Here is a 21,328-nt window from a genome sequence, read left to right on the forward strand (position 1 = left end):
ACATCCTTCCTCACTGTCAACAACTCCTCCGACTTTCGTATCATCCGCAAACTTGCTCACCCAACCTTCTAACCCCTCTTCCAGGTCATTTATAAAAATGACAAACAGCAATGGTCCCAAAACAGATCCTTGCGGAACACCGCTAGTGACGGCACTCCATGAAGAAACTCTGCCATCAACTATTACCCTCTGTCTTCTTCCATCCAGCCAATTCCTAATCCAAACCTCCAACTCACCCTCAATGCCATATCTCCGTATTTTCTGCAGTAGCCTACCATGGGGAACCTTATCAAACGCCTTACTAAAATCCATATATACCACATCTACCGCTTTCCCCTCATCAACCTCCTTCGTCACCTTTTCAAAGAATTCAATAAGGTTTGTGAGGCACGACCTGCCCTTCACAAAACCATGCTGACTATCCTTGATCACATTATTCCTACCCAGATGTGCATAAATCCTATCCCTTACAATTCTCTCTAAGACTTTGCCCACAACAGAAGTGAGACTCACCGGCCTATAGTTACTAGGGTTATCCCTACTCCCCTTTTTGAACAAGGGAACCACATTTGCTATCCTCCAGTCTTCTGGCACTACTCCAGTAGACAAAGAGGACATAAAAATCAAGGCCAATGGCTCTGCAATCTCCTCCCTTGCTTCCCAGAGAATCCTAGGATAAATGCCATCAGGCCCAGGGGACTTATCTATTTTCACCTTTTCCAGGATTTCCAACACCTCTTCTCTACATACCTCAAAGCCAGCCATTCTACTTATCTCTTCAGCTTCCTCTTTTAGGATCCTAGGATGCAAGCCATCATATCCAGGGGATTTATCTGCCTTTAGTCTAATTTTTTTGTCTCATATAACGTCTCCAGTGACGGTGATGGTACTTAATTTCTCCTGTGTATTCAAGTATTAATGGGCTATTTGAAGCATCTTCCACTGTCAAGACTAATACAATATATTTGTTTAACTCTGTTCCATTTCCTTGTTCCCCAAAACTGTCTACCTAGATTAATTTTCTAAGGGAACTATGCTCACAGTTTTCTTTTTAGGAAATAGCTTCCTTTTTAGCTATTTACAAAGAAGTTCTTAAAGTCAGTTCTTATATTCATCACTAATTTGCCCTCAGTTTATTTTCTGTCTTTATTACCTTTTTAGTTCTCCTTTGTTGGATTCTGAATTTATCCTGGTCTTTGGGGCTATCACTGACTTTTGTCTCTATTCTGCTTTTTCTCTCAACTTAATACTATCCTTAACTTGCTTGGTTAGCCATAAATGATTTATTCCTCTCTTAAAATCTTTCCTTCTTACTGGGATATATATCTTGCTGTGAGAGACAAATTCCCTCCTTAAACATCTGCCAGTGCTTGTTTACTGCCATTCCTGCTAATCTATCCCACCCAGTTCATTTTAGCCTAAAGATTTTTCCTTATTTCATTATAATTCCCTTTGATCAAAGTAAACACAGTTGATTCTGACCTAAATTTATCACTCTCAAACTGAATATTAAATTCTATCATGTTATGATCATGACTTCTTGGGGAGCTTTTACCATTTATGAAACTTGCTTTATCCAAGATAATCTGCTCTGTGGCTAACTCCATGACATATTGCTCAAGGAAACTGGTTCATGTTCCTGGTATGTACCAAGCTTGTGGCCTGTGAAACATTCTGCGCTATTAGTACAAATGTTAGCTGATGTAGTCTTTAATAAAATCATTTCTGTGATCAAAAATGACCATTTATAATCAAGTAATGATCGATCTCCTGAATTTTAGAGAAAGAAAATCATCATTTTTCATACATCTCACATTTACATCGAGCCCTGATTTTCAGCTAAACTCAAGCTCTTTATGCTTACCAACTACTCAGTGAAGTCAAGAATTGCCCTGGTGCAAACTTACTCATTGATGGAATCATAGATCATCATTAAATGTTTAGCTCCTTCCTTTGTGTACATCAACAAGATGTCAAGGATACCACCTCACTGGTATGTGCTGTGTTCCCACCAATCCTGCCTTTCAACATGGCAACATGGTTCAAGAAGGAACAGGGCGAGGTATCTATTGTTCAAGATTGCAGAGCACAAATACTTATGCAGCAAGAGAATCTAGATGCTGGAGACTGGAGAAAATTTGTTACACAGCTTAGAGTTAAATGTGTAGGCAGAGAAAAGCTGAGCACATTGCTGCCACTGCAAGACAAAGTTGCAAAATATATCAAGGAAAATTGACAGAAAGGGCTCTCTGTTCCTTGACAAGCTGCTTGAATCTTTACCTTAAGAAAAGGAAAAAAATTAGTATTTCAAATTTTAAAGCCCACTTGAATGCTGCATGCGGTATCTAAAGAGTAATAATTTGTACTGTGTCAGAAGACTCAGCTTTCACAGCAAATAAAAACCAAGTATTAAGACACAGGGAAGCCAAACTAAATCAGCCTCATTATCACTGGATTCACAACACCATGAAATTCAAACAGTGATCCTTCAAACTGCCCAACTGTTTCTAACCAGTCTTTATGGATAACAAATTTTGGACACCAAGTTTAAAACTCAAAAATTAACAACTAATTATTAGTAATTAACTTTAACAGAACACAGATGACAAGGTAATCAAATTAATATCCATGAACTCAAGCCAAATCTTCTTCAATTAGAACCCCCACTCAGAAGTCACAAAGAGACGGACAGTTAAGGGATAATTAAAAAGTAAAAGAATTATAATTTGCCAATTCAATAAACAGCTTCCAACAATTGATAGCAGCAAAATAGCACTTCAGCACAATCTGCAACCTCATTGCCCAACATATCCCCAACTCAGCAATAACCATCAAGTCATGGGATCAACCCTGGTTCAATGGAGTATACAAGAAGATTTGTCAAGAACAACGCGAGGCATGTCGAAAAATGATGTATCACCCTGGTGAAGTGACCAAACAGGACCACCTGCATAAATAGCAGGTGGTGTACACAGCTAAATGATCTCACAACCAACAGCTCAGATTTTCAGTCCTGCTTCATCCAGTTGTGAATGGTGGTGGACAATTAAACAAGTCATTGGAGGAGGTGACTGCTCCACAAATAACCTCATTCTCAAACATTAGGACAAAATATAAGGCTAAAAGCATTCACCACATTGTTCAGCTAAAAGTGCTGAGTGGATGTTCCATCTCATCCTTCCCCAGTGGTCCCCAGCTTTACAGATACCAGTCATCAGTCAATGCAATTCACTCCATATTATACCAAGAAATAGCTGGCATGGTGGCTCAATGGTTACTGTGGTCAGCACCAGGGATCCCAGGTTCAATTCCATCCTTGGGTGACTGTCTATGTGGAGTCTGCGCACATTCTCCCTGTATATGCATGGATTTCCTCCGGAGGCTCTGGTTTCCTCCCACAGTTCATAGATGCGCAGGTTAGGTGGATTAGCCATAGTGTCCAGGGATGTGCCAGCTATATGGATTACCGATGGGAAATGCAGGGTGAGGGGATGGAGGTGTGTGTCTGGGCATGATGCTCTTCAGAGTTTTAGTGTGGACTTGATGGGCTGATAGGCCTGCTTTTACACTAGGAATTCTAAAATTCTATGAACAGAATTGCCAGAATGCCAAAGTCACCAGTTAATACAAATAAATCTGGCAGATTAGATTACTTACAGTGTGGAAACAGGCCCTTCGGCCCAACAAGTCCACACTGACCCGCCGAAGCGTAATCCACCCATTCCCCTACATTTACCCCTTTACCTAACACTACGGGCAATTTAGCATGGCCAATTCACCTGATCTGCACATCTTTGGAGTGTGGGAGGAAACCAGAGCACCCGGAGGAAACCCACGCAGACACGGGGAGAACATGCAAACTCCACACAGTCAGTCGCCTGAGTCGGGAATTGAACCCAGGTCTCTGGCGCTGTGAGGCAGCAGTGCTAACCACTGTGCCACCGTGCCGCCCAAATCTGGCAGACTTGAGAAATATTTACTTACTTCTTACTGACTTGGGATCTTTTCTCAGAACCTTCAACAATTCAGTGACTAGAGAGAAATTGGAGAGAAACTAATAAGAGAGCAAAACCAAGCAGCATAACTCTCTGGAAGGCTCCAGAAAATCTCACTGCTTCTTGTCAAAGCCTAGTCAGAACGGATTCTCTCTGACTGACCAATTCAACATCCAACCAGCTTCCAGCACTAAGCACAGGAACAGCTCAATACTGATTTGTCTGCAGTACCCTTACATAATACAACTTAATTGATTATCTTTTCAGGCCAGTTACCAACGGAAAACATCTTTGTTCTCTTTTAAAATCAGTTGTTGTTCCAAGTTCAGAGTTCATTTCTTAACTTCAACTCAGTTCCAAACCATAAAATGTTTTTTAAAAAAAATAGCGGTGGCCTCTTCAAAAGTACTGCACATGCTGGAGATCCGAAATAAAAACAGAAACTTAGCAGCTGTGGCATCATCTGTAGATAGGAACACAAAGTTAAAATTTCAAGTCCGACTTGAATTCTTTGGACTGTAAAATAATAGTTTTTACCCTGTTGACAAAAAGGGACGAGAAAGAGTAGAATGAATGAGGGTGCGCAGAGCCAAATCAAAGGGAAGCCAAATGGTAGGCGATCTACACAGATGCAAAATAGATGCTAATCAGGTTATAAAAAATAGAAAAAAGTCAACCTCAGAGTTGTGTTCACCAGCTCTCATGCCTCCTGACAGCACTGTTGAAGTGGGGTCCTCATTTTCAGGTACTCAGTATCTGATAGAGGAATCCAACAGGAGGAAAAGGTGCAACATTTACCTCCAAATCCTCTCTCCCATTATCTCCATTCTGCCTCAATCACCATTCATATGGTGTTCCTTGACAATCCTAGGCCTCTTGTGGACACAATGCCAATTTGTACCCGCTTTGTGGTTTAGAGTCAGAGATGTACAGCATGGAAAAAGACCCTTCAGTCCAACCTGTCCATGCCGACCAGATATCCCAACCCAATCTAGTCCCACCTGCCAGCACCTGGCCTGTATCCCTCCAAACCCTTCCTATTCATATACCCATCCAAATGCCTTTTAAATGTTGCAATTGTACCAACCTCCACCACTTCCTCTGGCAGCTCATTCCATACACGTACCACTCTGTGAAAAAGTTGCCCCGTAGGTCTCTTTTATATCTTTCCTTTCTCACCATAAACCTACGCCCACTAGTTCTGGATTCCCCGACCCCAGGGAAAAGATTTTGTCCATTTATCCTATCCATGCCTTTCATAATTTTATAAACCTCTATAAGGTCACCCCTCAGCCTCCGACGCTCCAGGGAAAACAGCCCCAGCCTGTTCAGCCTCTCCCTGTAGCTCAAATCCTCCAATCCTGGCAACATCCTTGTAAATCGTTTTTGAACCCTTTCAAGTTTTACAACATCTTTCCAATAGGAAGGAGACCAGAATTGCACACAATATTCCAACAGTGGCCTGGACTTCAACAGTTTCCCCTTCCCCCACCTCACCCTAGTTCTAAACTTCCAGCTCAGCACTGTCCCCATGACTTGTCCGGACTTGTCCTACCTGCCTATCTCCTTTTCCACCTATCCACTCCACCCTCTCCTCCCTGATCTATCACCTTCATCCCCTCCCCCACTCACCCATTGAACTCTATGCTACTTTCTCCCCACACCCACCCTCCTCTAGCTTATCTCTCCACGCTCCAGGCTCACTGCCTTTATTCCTGATGAAGGGCTTTTGCCTGAAACGTCGATTTCGAAGCTCCTTGGATGCTGCCTGAACTGCTGTGCTCTTCCAGCATCACTAACCTAGACAATGTGCTGTATAGGCGCAACATGACCTCCCAACTTCTGTACTCAATACTCTGACCAATAAAGGAAAGCATACCAAACGCCTTCTTCACTATCCTATCTACCTGCGACTCTACTTTCAAGGAGCTATGAACCTGCACTCCAAGATCAGCAACACTCCCTAGGACCTTACCATTAAGTGTATAAGTCCTGCTAAGATTTGCTTTCCCAAAATGCAGCACCTCGCATTTATCTGAATTAAACTCCATCTGCCACTTTTCAGCCCATTGACCCATCTGGTCAAGAATATTGAAGGTTTAAGGAGTGTCTCTAGTAAAATCACTCACTGAGATACTAAGAGACAAAATAAATTAAGGTTATTTCTCATACCACACAAGGTAATTTGGGAAACTGACTGTGTGGAGTTTGCACATTCTCCCAGTGTCTGCGTGGGTTTCCTCCGGGTGCTCCAGTTTCCTCCCACAGTCCAAAAATGTGCAGGTTAGGTGAATTGGCCATGCTATAATTGCCCATAGTATTAGGGGCAGGGGTAAATGTAGGGGAATGGGTCTGGGTGGGTTGCGCTTCGGCGTGTCGGTGTGGACTTGTTGGGCCGAAGGGCCTGTTTCCACACTAAGTAATGTAATCTAATCTAATTTTATCTGTAAGGGATAAATATAAATGCAATTTGGCCAGTAACGTAGAAACAAATTTTAAGATCAATGAAGAGACAGCCAGTGAAGTCAGTGACAAAGATTTTGATTATTTATGATAAATTTAGATGGTGATCATTTTCTAAAAGTTACATGATGTATGATGTGAGTATAACAGACCACATGATTGTGCTGTTTACTGGGAGTTTCTGGAATTCATTGTATTTTATATGTCCAAAAGAAGATAATATCGGAGGCGGTGAGGAGAGAGAGTACTGTATTTTGAATATTTTGTAAATATGCTCCAATAGAACATGTCATTTTAATTCAGGCAATTTGGCTGAAACTTTTATAGCTGAAAGAAAATGTGTAAAATTTGTGTACCCATGCTGCATAATTAATTTTGTCCTGTTCTTAAAAAAGAAGTGTAATATTACCATATAAAGTAGACTTTATAAAGTTGGAGTAAGGAATTGCTCCATTAGGAATTTCAAAATTGAAGGTCAGCACATCCTGTATCTTTTTCTCCTGGTGCATCACAAAGGCTACCCTTCTATCTTTCATTCTAAAGATTTGTTTCCCGAAAATATTTTTAAAGCAGCTGTAATTTTTTAAAAATCTCATAACTCAAGCAACTGAGGTTATCAGGTGACACAGTGTGATTGACATTAGCAAGACGTTATCACAATGAAACTCACAGCTGCATCAAAAATAACAACAGTGTGAAAACCCCAAAAGTATTTCCATGCCAGACAGGTAGAAGAGGTTTGAGACTTGTGGAAATGGGCTCCCAACTCTTTGAACGTCCACAATGTTTTTAGAGCAACAGGTTTCATTTTGGAAGAGCCTCTCACCATTTATGTAGCACGTTTTTAGCATATTTAAATTATGCTGCCACATGCATTAGGAAGGAGAAAGTAAGGACTGTAGATGTTGGAGATCAGAGTTGAGTGTGTGGTGCTGGAAAAGCTCCAATGAAGGGCTTATGTCCGAAACGTCGATTCTCCTGCTCATCGGATGCTGTCGAACCTGCTGTTTTTTTCCAGCACAACACTCTCGATATACATTTGGAAGGCTGATTTTAATAATAGTTGCCAAGCAGGTTCCCAAAGATTCAGAAAATCCAGCAATGTAAAGGACACAGGGGCCTCCTGTATTGAAGGTTGCTCATTGCTCCAATTCATGTGGGAGCAAAGAGAAGCATGGTTGTTCCACCAACCAAGGAAACCTTCAACTTTCATTCTGCATTCACATCCAAACAATTTCCATCCTCAAGAACACCCTGGCACTGATGTCTCACTCTCTCCCATCATGGCTCATTTTTGCCATTCACCGCCAACTATTCCCACCTACCTCACCCAATTTATCGTTCCTTCCCTGTCCTATTTGGAACCATTCCTTGGGTCCCTATTTTAGATTCCGGTTGTCAGTTTTCCCTTCCAACAATTTATTCAGATGTTAACCAGGGAATTTAGAAAATAAATCGAAAGTTTTCCTTTATATTAAAAAAGGCAGGGCCTCCATGTTCCTGACTTTGTTGGTTTGCCCTCATGCTGTCGTAATTCTCTGCACCAACCCCACCTCTGCATAAACATCAGACCAAAGTATTTTTTTCCAAATTGCTTCTTTGGCTGCTTGGATATACAGTAAGTTAGCTTTTGCATCCAATTATGAGATACAAATGGACTGAATTTCAAAAATATTTATGGACCAAAGTGTCAGAGTGACATTTAGAGGACCTACTTATAAGTTGACATATTTGGACCTGCACTTTAAACAGATATCATAATGTAAGTAACTACTAATTCAAGTTTGAACTCCAGTCTTTAAAACAAATAGATAATAGAATTCCTTTCACTGAAGCTGTCGAGCTATGAATAATGGCCACTTCTGACTGGAAACATTAGCTGTGCTGAAGAATCTCCATTTGTGCACAGAAAATTAGAAATAGGACTTCAATACATGACACAGCCATTATTCCCAGATAACTCTAAAAGAAAAGATAATACATATTTGTAGACAGTCACCTAGAGTAGAGGAAAGAAAGGAATGGTGTAACTTATCATTCAACAGTATGCTGTATCCACAGAGAAGGAAGAATGCATATAAAGTATACTGGACCTCTACACAATAATTACTGATTGCTTCTATTTAAAACTGCATGCAATGGAGAAAAGAAATTATGATTATGATAGTCATGACTAACTATGATTCGGAGATGCCGGTGTTGGACTGGGGTGTACAAAGTTAAAAATCACACAACACCAGGCTATAGTCCAACAGGTTTAATTGGAAGCACACTAGCTTTCGAAGCGACTAACTATGTTCTCCTTAACCAAAGGGAATAGGTCCTTCCTATCCACTTTATCTCTACTCCTGATAATTCTGTACATTTGCTTTGTTACGCACTTCAACTAGGTCTCCCCTCAGCTTGGTCTGTTTCAAAGAAATAAATTTATCTGATTTTTCCTCATAACTACAAATCATAAATATACTCTGTACCCTCTCCACCACAATTGTATCCTTAGAGTGTGACAATCAGTACTACACAGATATTCTAGGTGTGACTCATGTTTTACATCAGCAAAACTTCCCAGCTCTTATATTTGATATCAAGACAGACAGTTGAATACCTGCTTGACCATGTTATCTACTGGACTTGCATCACCTCAAGGAATCAATGGAGAGATTTCCAAAGTCCCTCTGTTCCTTTAAGTTAATTAAATCTAACAAAAAGAAACTAAAAAACCTATTTTCTTTGCAGACTGTTTATTGACCATACCAATCTAGTGGTTCTCTATATTAGTGCCAGATGTTCTTCCCTTCCCCGGATTAAAAAAAAAACTTTCTTTTATATAAAATCTGTTTAGATATTTTACAACATATTTCAATGGTAGGTGGGATTTGAACAAGGGGATTTTGGTCCAAAGGTAGGGGCACTATCACTATCATATGACCCTTAAAAGGTGAATTTTAACAGTGGGCTATATTCACAATATACATTCCTAGTATTCTACAGACCATGTAGTCACTTGCCTGGTTAGTCTTCTGCAAATGCATTAATGCATACTTCACTGAACACCATTGTCACTGTCAATCCATCTAATTTGCCCATTGAAACAGTTTTCAGTTTTCTTCTTTGACAACCAGAGTAATTTTTTGTATCATCTACAAATCCTTGCAGTGTGGAAGAGGGGGCATTCGGCCCATCGAATTCCAACTGATCTTCTGAACAGCATCCTGCCTAGACCTAACTCCCTACCCTATTCCTGTAACCCTACATTATCTACGGCTAATTCCCAGTCTGCATATCTTTGGACTATGGGAGGAAGCCCACCCAGACATGGGGAGAACGTGCAAATTTCACACAGACAATTACCAGAGACTGGAATCAAACCCGGATCTTTGGTACTGAGACAGCAGTGCTTCCCACTGAGCAACTATGCCTCCCCAAATGTCTTAGTCATTCCCCCAAATTCATGTCCAAAATAACCCCATTCAAAAAAACTTTTCGTCATGTTACCCTTTGTATATGGTGTGTCTGCACTAACTTTGACTTGCCACTTCACTTTAGATCCCATGAATTCTTCCTTTTGTGACAGTCTGTCATGAGGAACTTTATCAACAGCCTTGCTAAAATTCATAAAATCCACTACATCAAATGCAATACCCTAATCAACTCTTCTTGTCACCTCATGAAACAATTCAACTATATCAGTCAGACATAACATACTCATAGCAAATCCAAGCTGTCTGTATTTGATTATCTGTAACTTTCTAAATACTTATCGTGTCCCTCAGTTTTTCCAATAATGCTTCCAAAGTTAGGCTGATATGTTGCAATTATCAGATCTTGATCAGATGGGCCAGTCGGCTGAGTGCCAGATGGAGTTTAATTTAGATAAATGAGGTGCTGCGTTTTGGAAAGACAAATCAGAGCAGGACTTACACCCTTAATGGTAAGGTCCTAGGTAGTTTTGCTAAACAAAGAGACCTTGGAGTGCAGGTTCATAGTTCCTGGAAAGTGGAGTTGCAGGTAGATAGAATAGTGAAGAAGGCGTTTGGTATGCTTTCCTTTATTGGACAGAGCATTGAGAAAAGGAGTTACGAGGTCATATTGTGGCTGTACAGGACATTGGTTAGGCAACTTTTGGAATATTGTGCGCAATTCTGGTCTCCTTCCTGTAGAGAGGATGTTGTGAAAAGATTTACAAGGATGTTGCCAGGGTTCGAGGCTTTGAGCTATAGGGAGAGGCTGAAATGGGCTAGGACTGTTTTCTCTGGAGCGTCAGAGGCTGAGGGGTGACCCTATAGAGGTTTAAAAAATCATGAAGGGCATGGATAGGGTAAAGAGACAAAGTCTTTTCCCTGGGGCAGGGGAGTCTAAAACTAGAGGGTATAGGTTTGAGGTGAGATGGGAAAAATTTAAAAGGGACCTAAGGGGCAACTTTTTCATGCAGAGGATGGTGCGTGAATGGAAAGAGGTACCAGAGGAAGTGGTGGAGGCTGGTACAATTACAACATTTAAAAGGCATCTGGATGGGTATATGAATAGGAACGGTTTCAAGGGATATGGGCCAAGTGGTGGCAATGGGAATAGCTGGTCCGCATGGATGAGTTGGACCGGAGGGTCTGTTCCCTGCTGTACACCTCTATGACTCTCAGTTTCTTGCTTTTGAAATAGAGAAATAGAAAATAACAGGCAGAGCCTCTGGTAGTTCTTCTCTTACTTCCCTTGAAATATATTTGATCTAGTACCTGGGAATGAACACATTTTCAAGTATGTTAAATCCATTAATATTTCTTCTCACTGTTAATTTCAAATAATAATTGACAGTCCGCCTCTGTATACCATCCCATTTTTTTTGTGAAACAGGCATAATGTATCCATGTCACCATCCTCTGCCTTCATATATGTTCTCCTTATGGTACCAAATAGATTGTTTTGGGGTTTCCCTTGATTTTACTTGCCAAATTCCTTCATCCCCAATGCTTTCTTAAAAATGATGCTTGAACTCCATGTTCAAAAATTACTTTCTCATCTCTTTTTTTAAAAAGAATCACCTTCTCAAAATTGAACCAAAAACCTATTTACCTTGATTTTAGAATTCCAAATTCATAAACTATCGTATTGCATATCAAAAATTAAGATTCAACCATTTTACCTTCAAAAACAATTTTACAGAAGCCAAACCTCAGTGAAAGGACACTGTGCTTTCACTTAGAAGTGCCTTCTTCAGTTGATACAGCTGTACTTGGTTTCTTTTTGGCACACTTCTGTACTCACCTGATGCTAGTTTCTTCTTCTTGAGATCCTGAAACAAACTGCTGACACAGCTCATTTATTTCTTACGACCAATCCCTTGAACTCTTCTTCTGCAGTTTGCTTCTGGAAGTTCAGACATTCCCTCTCCTGCACTAATCATTGTTGAAGACTGCTAAGCTGCACTGCTGTTAGCTTAGGTTTTTTTCTAAAAGAAGCATGCGTATTTGGGAGGCAACAGCCTAGTGGTATTATCACTGGTCTATTAATCCAGAGACCCAGGTAATGTTCTGGGCACCCAGGTTCAAATCCAGATGGTAGAATCTGAATCCAATAAATATCAGGAATTAAAGAGACTGATGATGACTATGAATCCATTGCTGTTTGTCGAAAAAACCCATCTGATTCGCCAATAACATTTGGGGAAGGAAACTCCCTTCCTTACCTGGTCTGGCCTACATGTGACTCTAGATCCAAAGCAATGTCGTTGACTCTTAACTACCCTCTAGGCAATTAGGGTAATAAATGCTGGCCTAGCCAGCGACACCCTCATAAATTTTTAAAAGTTCCCTGAAAAGAAACCTACCCACACAGGCCTTCTTAGATTAGATTAGATTAGATTAGATTAGATTAGATTACTTAGTGTGGAAACAGGCCCTTCGGCCCAACAAGTCCACACCGACCCGCCGAAGCGCAACCCACCCATACCCCTACATTTACCCCTTACCTAACACTACGGGCAATTTAGCATGGCCAATTCACCTGACCCGCACATCTTTGTAACTGTGGGAGGAAACCAGAGCACCCGGAGGAAACCCACGCAGACACGGGGAGAATGTGCAAACTCCACACAGTCAGTCGCCTGAGTCGGGATTTGAACCCGGGTCTCTGGCGCTGTGAGGCAGCAGTGCTAACCACTGTGCCACCGTGCCACCCACCTTGTTGGTTCTCTCTTTAAAGAATAATTTTCTTGTGTCATAGGACCTCTTGTTGCTGTACAACTATTTTTTTTCCCCTCTTCTACTCTTGTTGCTAAGCCACTGAACAAATCATTTCAACTGTTTTAAAAGCCTCATGTAAACAAATTTCAGACACTGTGGTGCCATTCATAGAACTAAACAATAAAATGTACATTAGGTCCTTCTCTTTTTACCCATGCTACATAGAACTACAATCAAATGTTAAGCTATGCATGGCAATACCATCTTTAGGACACATAAATTATAACAAATCATGAAATTTACTGCACTCTGAATACTCACCATCTCGGACTACCCACTGACCTAAAACTGATTTACCTTCAAGTAGCTGTTTCCAGTCTACTTTAGCTAAATTATATTCCAGCTCAGTAAAAGTTATTTTTCAAATTTGTCAGCGAATTGAGAATTATTATTCTTGGTCTCTTGCCTAGTCAACAACTAAATTAGGTCTAAAAGCGTATCTCAGCTGATAGTTTTGAGAGTTAAAATTGGGCAGATGAAAGTAGGTTCAGAAACACCCCCTTTCTTGCTGGACTTGCTAAAAAGATTCTGTCTGATGCATTTTAAGAATTCTGTTGCCCCAGTGCCTTCACACCAATTTATCCCAGTTACTAGAAGGGCAGTTGCAATCCTCCACACACTGCCTTACTGTTTTCATACTTCTGAAAAAGGCTACACATTTGTTCGTAAGAACGCAGGAACAATAAAAAGAATAGGTCATTTTGTCCTGTCATACAATTATATCATGCTTGATCTGTATCTTATTTTCATCAATCCACTTGGATTCTGTAACCTTTAACATCCTATCAAAAACTAACAATCTGTTTTGAAATTTAATTGGCCTAACCTCAACAACCTTTCGGGCAAAAGAAACCCATATTCCTACTTTTTATTTTTACACACATGTTTACCAACTCTGAACAGCCTACGTCCTGATGGATAAGGTTATATCTTCTTGTTCTGGATTCTCCCATCAGAGGAATTTTTTTCTTCTCATCAAACCTCCACAACAAATCTCATTGGTGTAATCTATTCTCATTATTTTATCCCTTATTGTCAAGGCCTAACCATTACAGATCCAGGCTGGCTTTCGCAATTACTCATTTGTCCAACTGTTCAGATACCATGTCTCCAGTAATAGATTGGAATAAATCCCCAATAATAGGTGTTAAACTACTAGGTCTATAAACCTTTCTTATGGTGAAATGACATTGACAATGTTTCACATCAAGGTCACTTCATGACATGCTTTGTCAAGCCAGGATTAACAATTTTCTTACCACTTCTTTTTATTACAGGGTAGAAAGTCCTCAAACTGCCATTACCATTTTTAAAAAAGTTATACAGAATCAAGTTAGTTCACCTTGATTTATTTTTTTCTCCAGCATATTTAGTTTCTACTGTGAGGATTAATATAAATAAATTAGTTAAGTGGCTGTCATTTTTTGGGAAAAACCAGTCAAAATCAGTTGATTATCTGCTGAAGAAAACAAAAGATTTATGCTTCAGAATCAATGGAAAAAAGGAACTTATACATTATATAAACTCTGGACAATTGAACGTGATTTGCATTGCCCAGAAAAGGGAAGAAATAACATTCGTACTCAGAAAATGTTTCTTACATTCATTTGCAACAGATGCCAACAACAAAATGATAAAGCATCTTTAGGCAATGCTACAGAAAGTTCACTATGAAGGTTTAGAAAGATGATATAGCTACTGGAATTAGTAGTGTGTCATCGTCCATTTGAATGTTATTTGCACCACATTTTTAAAAAGTTGTTTAAGGCAAACCACAATGAAAGACCTAAGATCACAGTAAAATAGCAACAGGGCTAAACAAATAGGATGTACATTTTATAATAGGATGTACATTTTATAAAATGTGCAAAGATATTTTAATGCGAGCTTTTGTGAATGAAGTGGGAGAATAATGACATAACTGAAGAGCCTCAAAACCTAATCCTCTTGGTTCGAGCTATCCAACTCATTAAACAACAGTTCACCTAAAGCAAACAGAACTGTTGTTCCATACAGGAGCTAGTTCATCAAATCTGAGCCAACAGAAACTTGCATCCCAAAATTTATCATGAGTTTTAGGAAGTTCTCACTAAAGGGAGCCTTTATTAAATGATGAACGAATAGATTAAAAAACACCTATACAGCATTGACATTTTCGCTGCCATACAATGAGGCCAATGAAAGAAATATAAATTACTAGGACAACTCAAGAGGTCTGGCAGCATGTGTGGAAAGAAAGCAGGGCTAATATTTCAGGTGCAGCAAAGGAAAGGGTCTTAGGAGCACTTGTACGTGAAACAAAAACTATCACACAGGTTCAGCAAGGAATCAGTTCAATATTAATTTTTTAGTTACTGATCAGAAATACAATTAGTCACATTTGCATTCCCAATTAGTCAAAAGTGGCTAGTGATCAACAGTTTTGACAATGAGCTTGTTGACTTGCTCACTGAGCTGGTTAGTTTGTTCGCAGACGAATCGTCACCACGCTAGGTAACATCATCAGTGTGCCTCCGGTGAAGCATTGGTGTTCTGTCACACTTGCTATTTCTGACCCTGATTCTGCTAGGGTTTGTGGTGTCATTTCCAGTTTTGTTGTTGGTGAAGTTAGCCAGTCGGGTACAAGAACACCAACTAGCCACCAAGAGACATGACCACCCATCACTTGTATCACTTAACACTTCAGACAATGAAGGACACCAATTTGTTTGAATCAATGCATCCATCCTAGGTCAAGCCAATTTGGTCCCCATTTGGACATGGGGTCCAAATCTACTTGTTTGTTAATGGAGTCCATGTCAAGTGCCAGGATTCCAGGAAAATTCCCAACTTCACACTTTCCAAAATTATACTCCATTTGCCAACTATCCTTAGTAACCACACACGCAGATGACAAGCAACATGAGTTGGACTGGGACAACGCTACTATTATAGGACAAGCCAAACAGAGAACAGCCAGGGAATTCCTAGAGGCATGGCACTCATCCACAGATTCTATCAACAAACAATCGACCTGGACCCAATATATCGGCCACTGCAGCGGACAGCTGGAACTGACAACCGGAAGCGGCAGAGACAAACCACTATAAATGCCGAAAGAAACAACACAGAAGCGCTTCACAGGAGGCTCCCAAGCACTGAGGATGTCACCTAGATAGGGGACGAAACGTCTGCAACACAAATTCCCAGCTCGGCGAACAGAACCACAACAATGAGCACCCGAGCTACAAATCTTCTCTCAAACCTTGCCAACGTTTTGCCTACTACTTAACCTATCTCTAAACCACCTGTATCCTTCTCGTAAACTGCCTTTCCACCTATTTTTGTGTCACCTTCAAATTTGGCTATTGTACATTCACACCCTTACTCCAAGTTTATTAATATATATTGTCAATAGTTGCAGTTCCAGCACTGATCGCTGTGGAACACTACTGGCCACAGGTCATGGGTGTGGCTTGTCAATTGTGAAAAATCGAGTGAGATCAGCAGAAACTAGATTCTCAACATCAAGTGCAAAACATTGGATTCTGCAATGAAGTGTTGAACAGTGAGACCGAACTTATGAGTGAATGGTGAGCGACTATTTGCATGCAAAAACATGTCATTATTACCAAGCTTATACACTGTTTCCTTTTTTCCACCTGCTGGACAGAAACTAGGTGGTTCCAGTTAAGATAGCTCTTGACATTGAAGTCAGTGAGGGTAGCTAATGAATCCAGTTCACTACTTGCATCTCCCGGCTTTCAACTTGAAATGCCCAGCAGCAACACCTCAGGACGCGCTCCACAGACAGTGACCACCTGCACCCTCTGTCAACAGACACTGGCAGTGAACATGTACCAGACTCAACATATCCTCAAGGCACAAATCCAACATACTTACAGTATGTTTCTACACTTCAAACATTGTACTTTGGGGTACACTGGAATCTTTCATTCTAAGACTGCTGCCAGGCCATGTTGAGTGCAGTTTCAGGCACCCAACTCATTGGTTCGACTAGGATACATCTCAGGGCTGCTCACTTGCTCTCATGATGCTCACTCACTTTGCAGTTACAGTAGATCTACCAGACTTGCCTTGCCTTTGTATACTTTCTCCCCTCAGCTAGAGTGTAAAGTCTCGTGTCTTGCTTTGCTTTAAGTGCAGACAAAAAGACAGACAGCTTGTCATAGCTGTCAGAGTCAGCAATCATGGGAATAGACATGCTGCGATAATGAGTTGAAAAATGTGATGCTGGAAAAACACAGCAGGCCAGGCATCATCCGAGGAGCAGGAGAATCGACGTTTTGGGCATAAGCCCTTCTTCAGGGCTTATGCCCGAAACGTCGATTCTCCTGCTCCTCGGATGCAGCCTGGCCTGCTGTGTTTTTCCAGCATCACATTTTTCAACTCTGGTCTCCAGCATCTGCAGTCCTCACTTTCTCCATGCTGCTATAATGAACCAATTTCAATCCTGCAACATGTGACAGCAGTGTAAGCTACAAACAAATTGCATGCTTTTCAACCAAATGCCCAACTCTCAAAGCACAGTATGTCAAGGGCAACATAGCAAGCAAGAATGATTCAGAGCAAGAAAGAGAGAGTAAGAAAGATGTGCATTTGTGTTTACAACGAAGCATCACTTGTGAAGTGTTGTGTTTTGGTTCCCCTCCCACTCCACTGTGCACAGTGAAGTGAAACTCTTGGCTTGACCTGGCGCAGGCTGAGCTTTAAAAATGCTTCAGCACAAGGAATCCCAAGGGTCCGATGAGTGGCAATATTTCCACCTCTGACAAGAGGGAAAATAGGACAAGAGAGGAGCTATAGGACATGGTGCATAGCTAATAATGTGACTTTCGGGGAATAGTGAGAGAAACCTCGCTACAGTTGACAGAGAGGAACCCTCCATAAAACTGGCTGAAGTTGGCAACCAGTCAATTGCTGACAAAATTCAGCCAAACATTACCAGTTCACTGGTGCCTTTAAATCAAGCAACATTTACTACCAAAAGAAAGTTTATGGCACATTCAACATAAAATATAATATTTACAAAAAGAGAGACCATTGTGTGCTTGAATAGCAAATAATATCGCTTGTGTGCAAAAACTTTAACTTGGAGCTCATGGGGTTTCTCCCTATCATCATAATCAGTTGAACTCAAAAGGCTGCGACAGGAAAATGTCCCACAATTGCACTTTTTTTTGGAAGCACCAACATGGACGATTGATAGAACATTTATCAAATCCTACAAGTAGGAACCAATTATTTCAAGGAGTTATGGTTATTTGACTATTTATATGAAAATTAAGGGAAAGAAAAAATAATCTTGTATTTATAAAGTGGCACTGATGCCTTCTGAAACAGTAATGAGTTAAATGCTGAAGTATGTCATCACACTTGATACAATGACAGCTTGTCTGTGACTTTGTTTCCCAGGATGACAGTGGTATAATATTTTGACTGATTAATGGTAAATTTGTTGCCAATGAAACATCCTAGGTACGGTCATGACACTTCAAGATTTTCCATTTCATTAAGCTTAATGGCAGCTATGACCTGAATAAAACACTCAATTCTGTGTTCAAATTAACTAGCTGTTGAATATTGTACATGATCCTCATAAATGATTTTAAGCAGTAAAAAAATTAATTTTTGCTAATAACTAACTTCACATTAATGCTCAAAAATCCAGGTTTAGAGGGGACATAAATCCTTTATTTTAAAAATTCAAACTAATTATTTCACAAAAACCTGAGCCGCAAACCTTTTTGGTCAACATGGGAGAAAGAGGAAAGCTGACAAACTAGAAATGAGAACAATTTGAAATCACTGAAGTAATGGATTCCTTACAAACGGACATGGTCTGTCAAGCTTAATTGACTCGTGTCATGAAACTTGAAAGGGTTCAGAAAAGATTTACAAGGATTTTGCCAGGGTTGGAGGATTTGAGCAATGGGGAGAGGCTGAATAGGCTGGGACTGTTTTCCCCGGAGCGCAAAGGCTGAGGGGTGACCCCATAGAAGTTTATAAAATCATGAGGAGCATGGATAGGCTAAATAGACAAAGTCTTTTCCTTGGAGTGGGGGAATCCAGAACTAGAGGGCATAGGTTTAAGGTGAGAAGGGAAAGATATAAAAGGGACCTAACGGGCAACTTTTTCACGCAGAGGGTGTGGCATGTATGGAATGAGCTGCCAGAGGAAGTGGTGGAGGCTGGTACAATTGCATCATTTAAAAGGCATCTGGATGGGTATATGAATAGGAAGGGTTTAGAGGGATATGGGCCAAGTGCTGGCAAATGGGACTAAATTAGGTTGGGATATCTAGTTGGCATGGACAAGTTGGACCGAAGGGTCTGTTTCCGTGCTGTACACCTCAATGGCTATAACTCTAAACGCAACTTTTCAGTACTTTAATTGTTACCAATTTACATCGTGCACAAATTATAAAGTTTCACTACTTCAAGATGTCAACATCAATTACACTTACCTTGGAAATGCATCAAAACAGTAAGTTTTCCTGGTATCAGGGAACGCCACTCGCAAGCCAGACATAAGAGGGGAATGAAGAATAACAGCTGCACATTCATAGCGTGATGCAAGATCTACCGTTGGGACAGTACCGATGCTTTGACCATACAGGATGATGTTCTCTGGACTAACAGCATATCTGAAAAAAAAATACAAGACACAGGCATTTGAATAAAATAATAAAACACGACAATACAGTTATTTAAAATACAGTGCTGAATTTCACACCACTCCTGGATGGTACTGATACATGGTTATACAGATAGTGGTCATCTTCAATGAGTTGTTCAAGTTTCTGTTTTTCCAAGAATGAGATATTCAAAATATTACTTTTTTCTTTTAAACTGAAGGCGCAGTCTCGTTCAATTCAGGGGTCCCTCAAGTTTTGCTTGTTTTTCACACGAATAAACACCGCATATATACATGTACATGTAAAATACCACTAATTTGTTATTTACTCGATGTGAACATCTTTCAAATTGCACATGTTCAGAACATAGAGGTTTCATTCACCTTCATGTAAATATTTATTTTCAAGATTTCGTTAATTTTTTTGTAAATCGGTTAAGTATAATGTTGTTTCTTTAAAATTATTTAAATACTTCATGTCTTTTAGAAGTACAAATACTTTTCTTTGATGATTCAACATAAGCCATTTATTGACAATCTTGAACATCCAAGCTCATAGAGAACACCAAACATCTCTACTGTGTTCTCAAAGTTACTCACATTTGAGATAACCATTATTTTTCTTTAACTCCTATTGCATAATACTTCAATGCTGTCCACAAAACCTCAAGGTAGTTGTATATTTTAAACAGGGCCAAAACAAAATTCAGTGGCAGCTGTATCTTCTCACCTTTAGTGTGCACAACCTTCTAGCCTATATTTATTAAGAAAAACTTATATGCCTTTTCAGGGGGTTGGAAAAGATCTCATGACATTCTGATAAACATTCAATCCTCAATGCCACTAAAAGTGGACTAACTGATTGATCATGAATGCTTGGAGGAACTTGCAGCATACAACTGATAGCAATTTCCTTTTAAAGTGACAAAACCTCAAAAGCTGATCATTTATTCTCAAGTTTTTTGTGGATTCAGAAGATACAAATGTCATTACGTGAACCCAAGTTCTTTATTACTAGAGTCAACCTTACACAGAAATCCTCCCTTTCATTTGAAATGGAAAATGTGCCAATCCATGTGCTTTTCCACCAAGAGATCCCCATTCACAATTCGAGTACCTGGTGGCATTTTTAAACAAAGAAAATTATTATAACTCCACCAAATTAAGACTGACAATTTTTTAATTTTAGATTGAATTTTTCACAACAAGGTTATAATGTCGACTATAAAGAATATAACTGGCAATGATTTGGAGATGCCGGTATTGGTCAGGGGTGTACAAAGTTAACAATCACACAACACCAGGTTATATTCTAATAGGCTTTGGAGTGCCACTCCTTCACAACCATCTGGTGAAGGAGCAGCGCTCCAAAAGCTAGTGTGCTTCCAATTAAACCTGTTGGACTATAACCTGGTGTTGTGTGATTTATAGCTGGCAATGTTTTTAATTGTACCCCTGGACTAGATAAAAGGTTCTTGAACATAGGAGCTGTGCGGCAAATAGCTTTCTTAATAATCTCTGAGGAAAATTTGTATCTGGAAAGACACTGCTTGATTAGGGACAGCCAGCACGGATTTGTGAAGGGTAGGTCTTGCCTTACAAGTCTTATTGAATTCTTTGAGGAGGTGACCAAGCATGTGGATGAGGGTAGAGCAGTGGATGTAGTATACATGGATTTTAGTAAGGCATTTGATAAGGTTCCCCATGGTAGGCTTATGCGGAAAGTCAGGAGGCATGGGATAGAGGGAAATTTGGCCAATTGAATAAAAAACTGGCTAACCGGTCGAAGTCAGAGAGTGGTGGTAGATGGCAAATATTCAGCCTGGAGCCCAGTTGCAAGTGGAGTTCTGCAGGGATCAGTTCTGGATCCTCTGCTGTTTGTAATTTTTATTAATGACTTGGATGAGGGAGTCGAAGGGTGGGTCAGTAAATTTGCAGATGATACGAAGATTGGTGGAGTTGTGGATAGTGAGGAGGGCTGTTGTCGGCTGCAAAGA

General features: G+C 40.2%; 1 protein-coding gene across 1 annotated transcript in view; it reads right to left on the bottom strand.

The window, feature by feature from the left end:
* The window catches only part of abhd17c (abhydrolase domain containing 17C, depalmitoylase), a 76,792-nt gene that overhangs the window by 17,233 nt on the left and 38,231 nt on the right, over positions 1-21,328 (bottom strand). Inside the window, exon 2 of the mRNA XM_043677618.2 lies at positions 19,162-19,341. Within this exon, the coding sequence (XP_043533553.1) occupies positions 19,162-19,341 (180 nt within the window). The remainder of the gene's footprint in view (positions 1-19,161; positions 19,342-21,328) is intronic.

The sequence above is a fragment of the Chiloscyllium plagiosum genome, unplaced genomic scaffold, assembly GCF_037043375.1.
Source record: "Chiloscyllium plagiosum isolate Xiang-an unplaced genomic scaffold, Cpla_swu_hap1 HiC_scaffold_39, whole genome shotgun sequence".
Classification (NCBI taxonomy): domain Eukaryota; kingdom Metazoa; phylum Chordata; class Chondrichthyes; order Orectolobiformes; family Hemiscylliidae; genus Chiloscyllium; species Chiloscyllium plagiosum.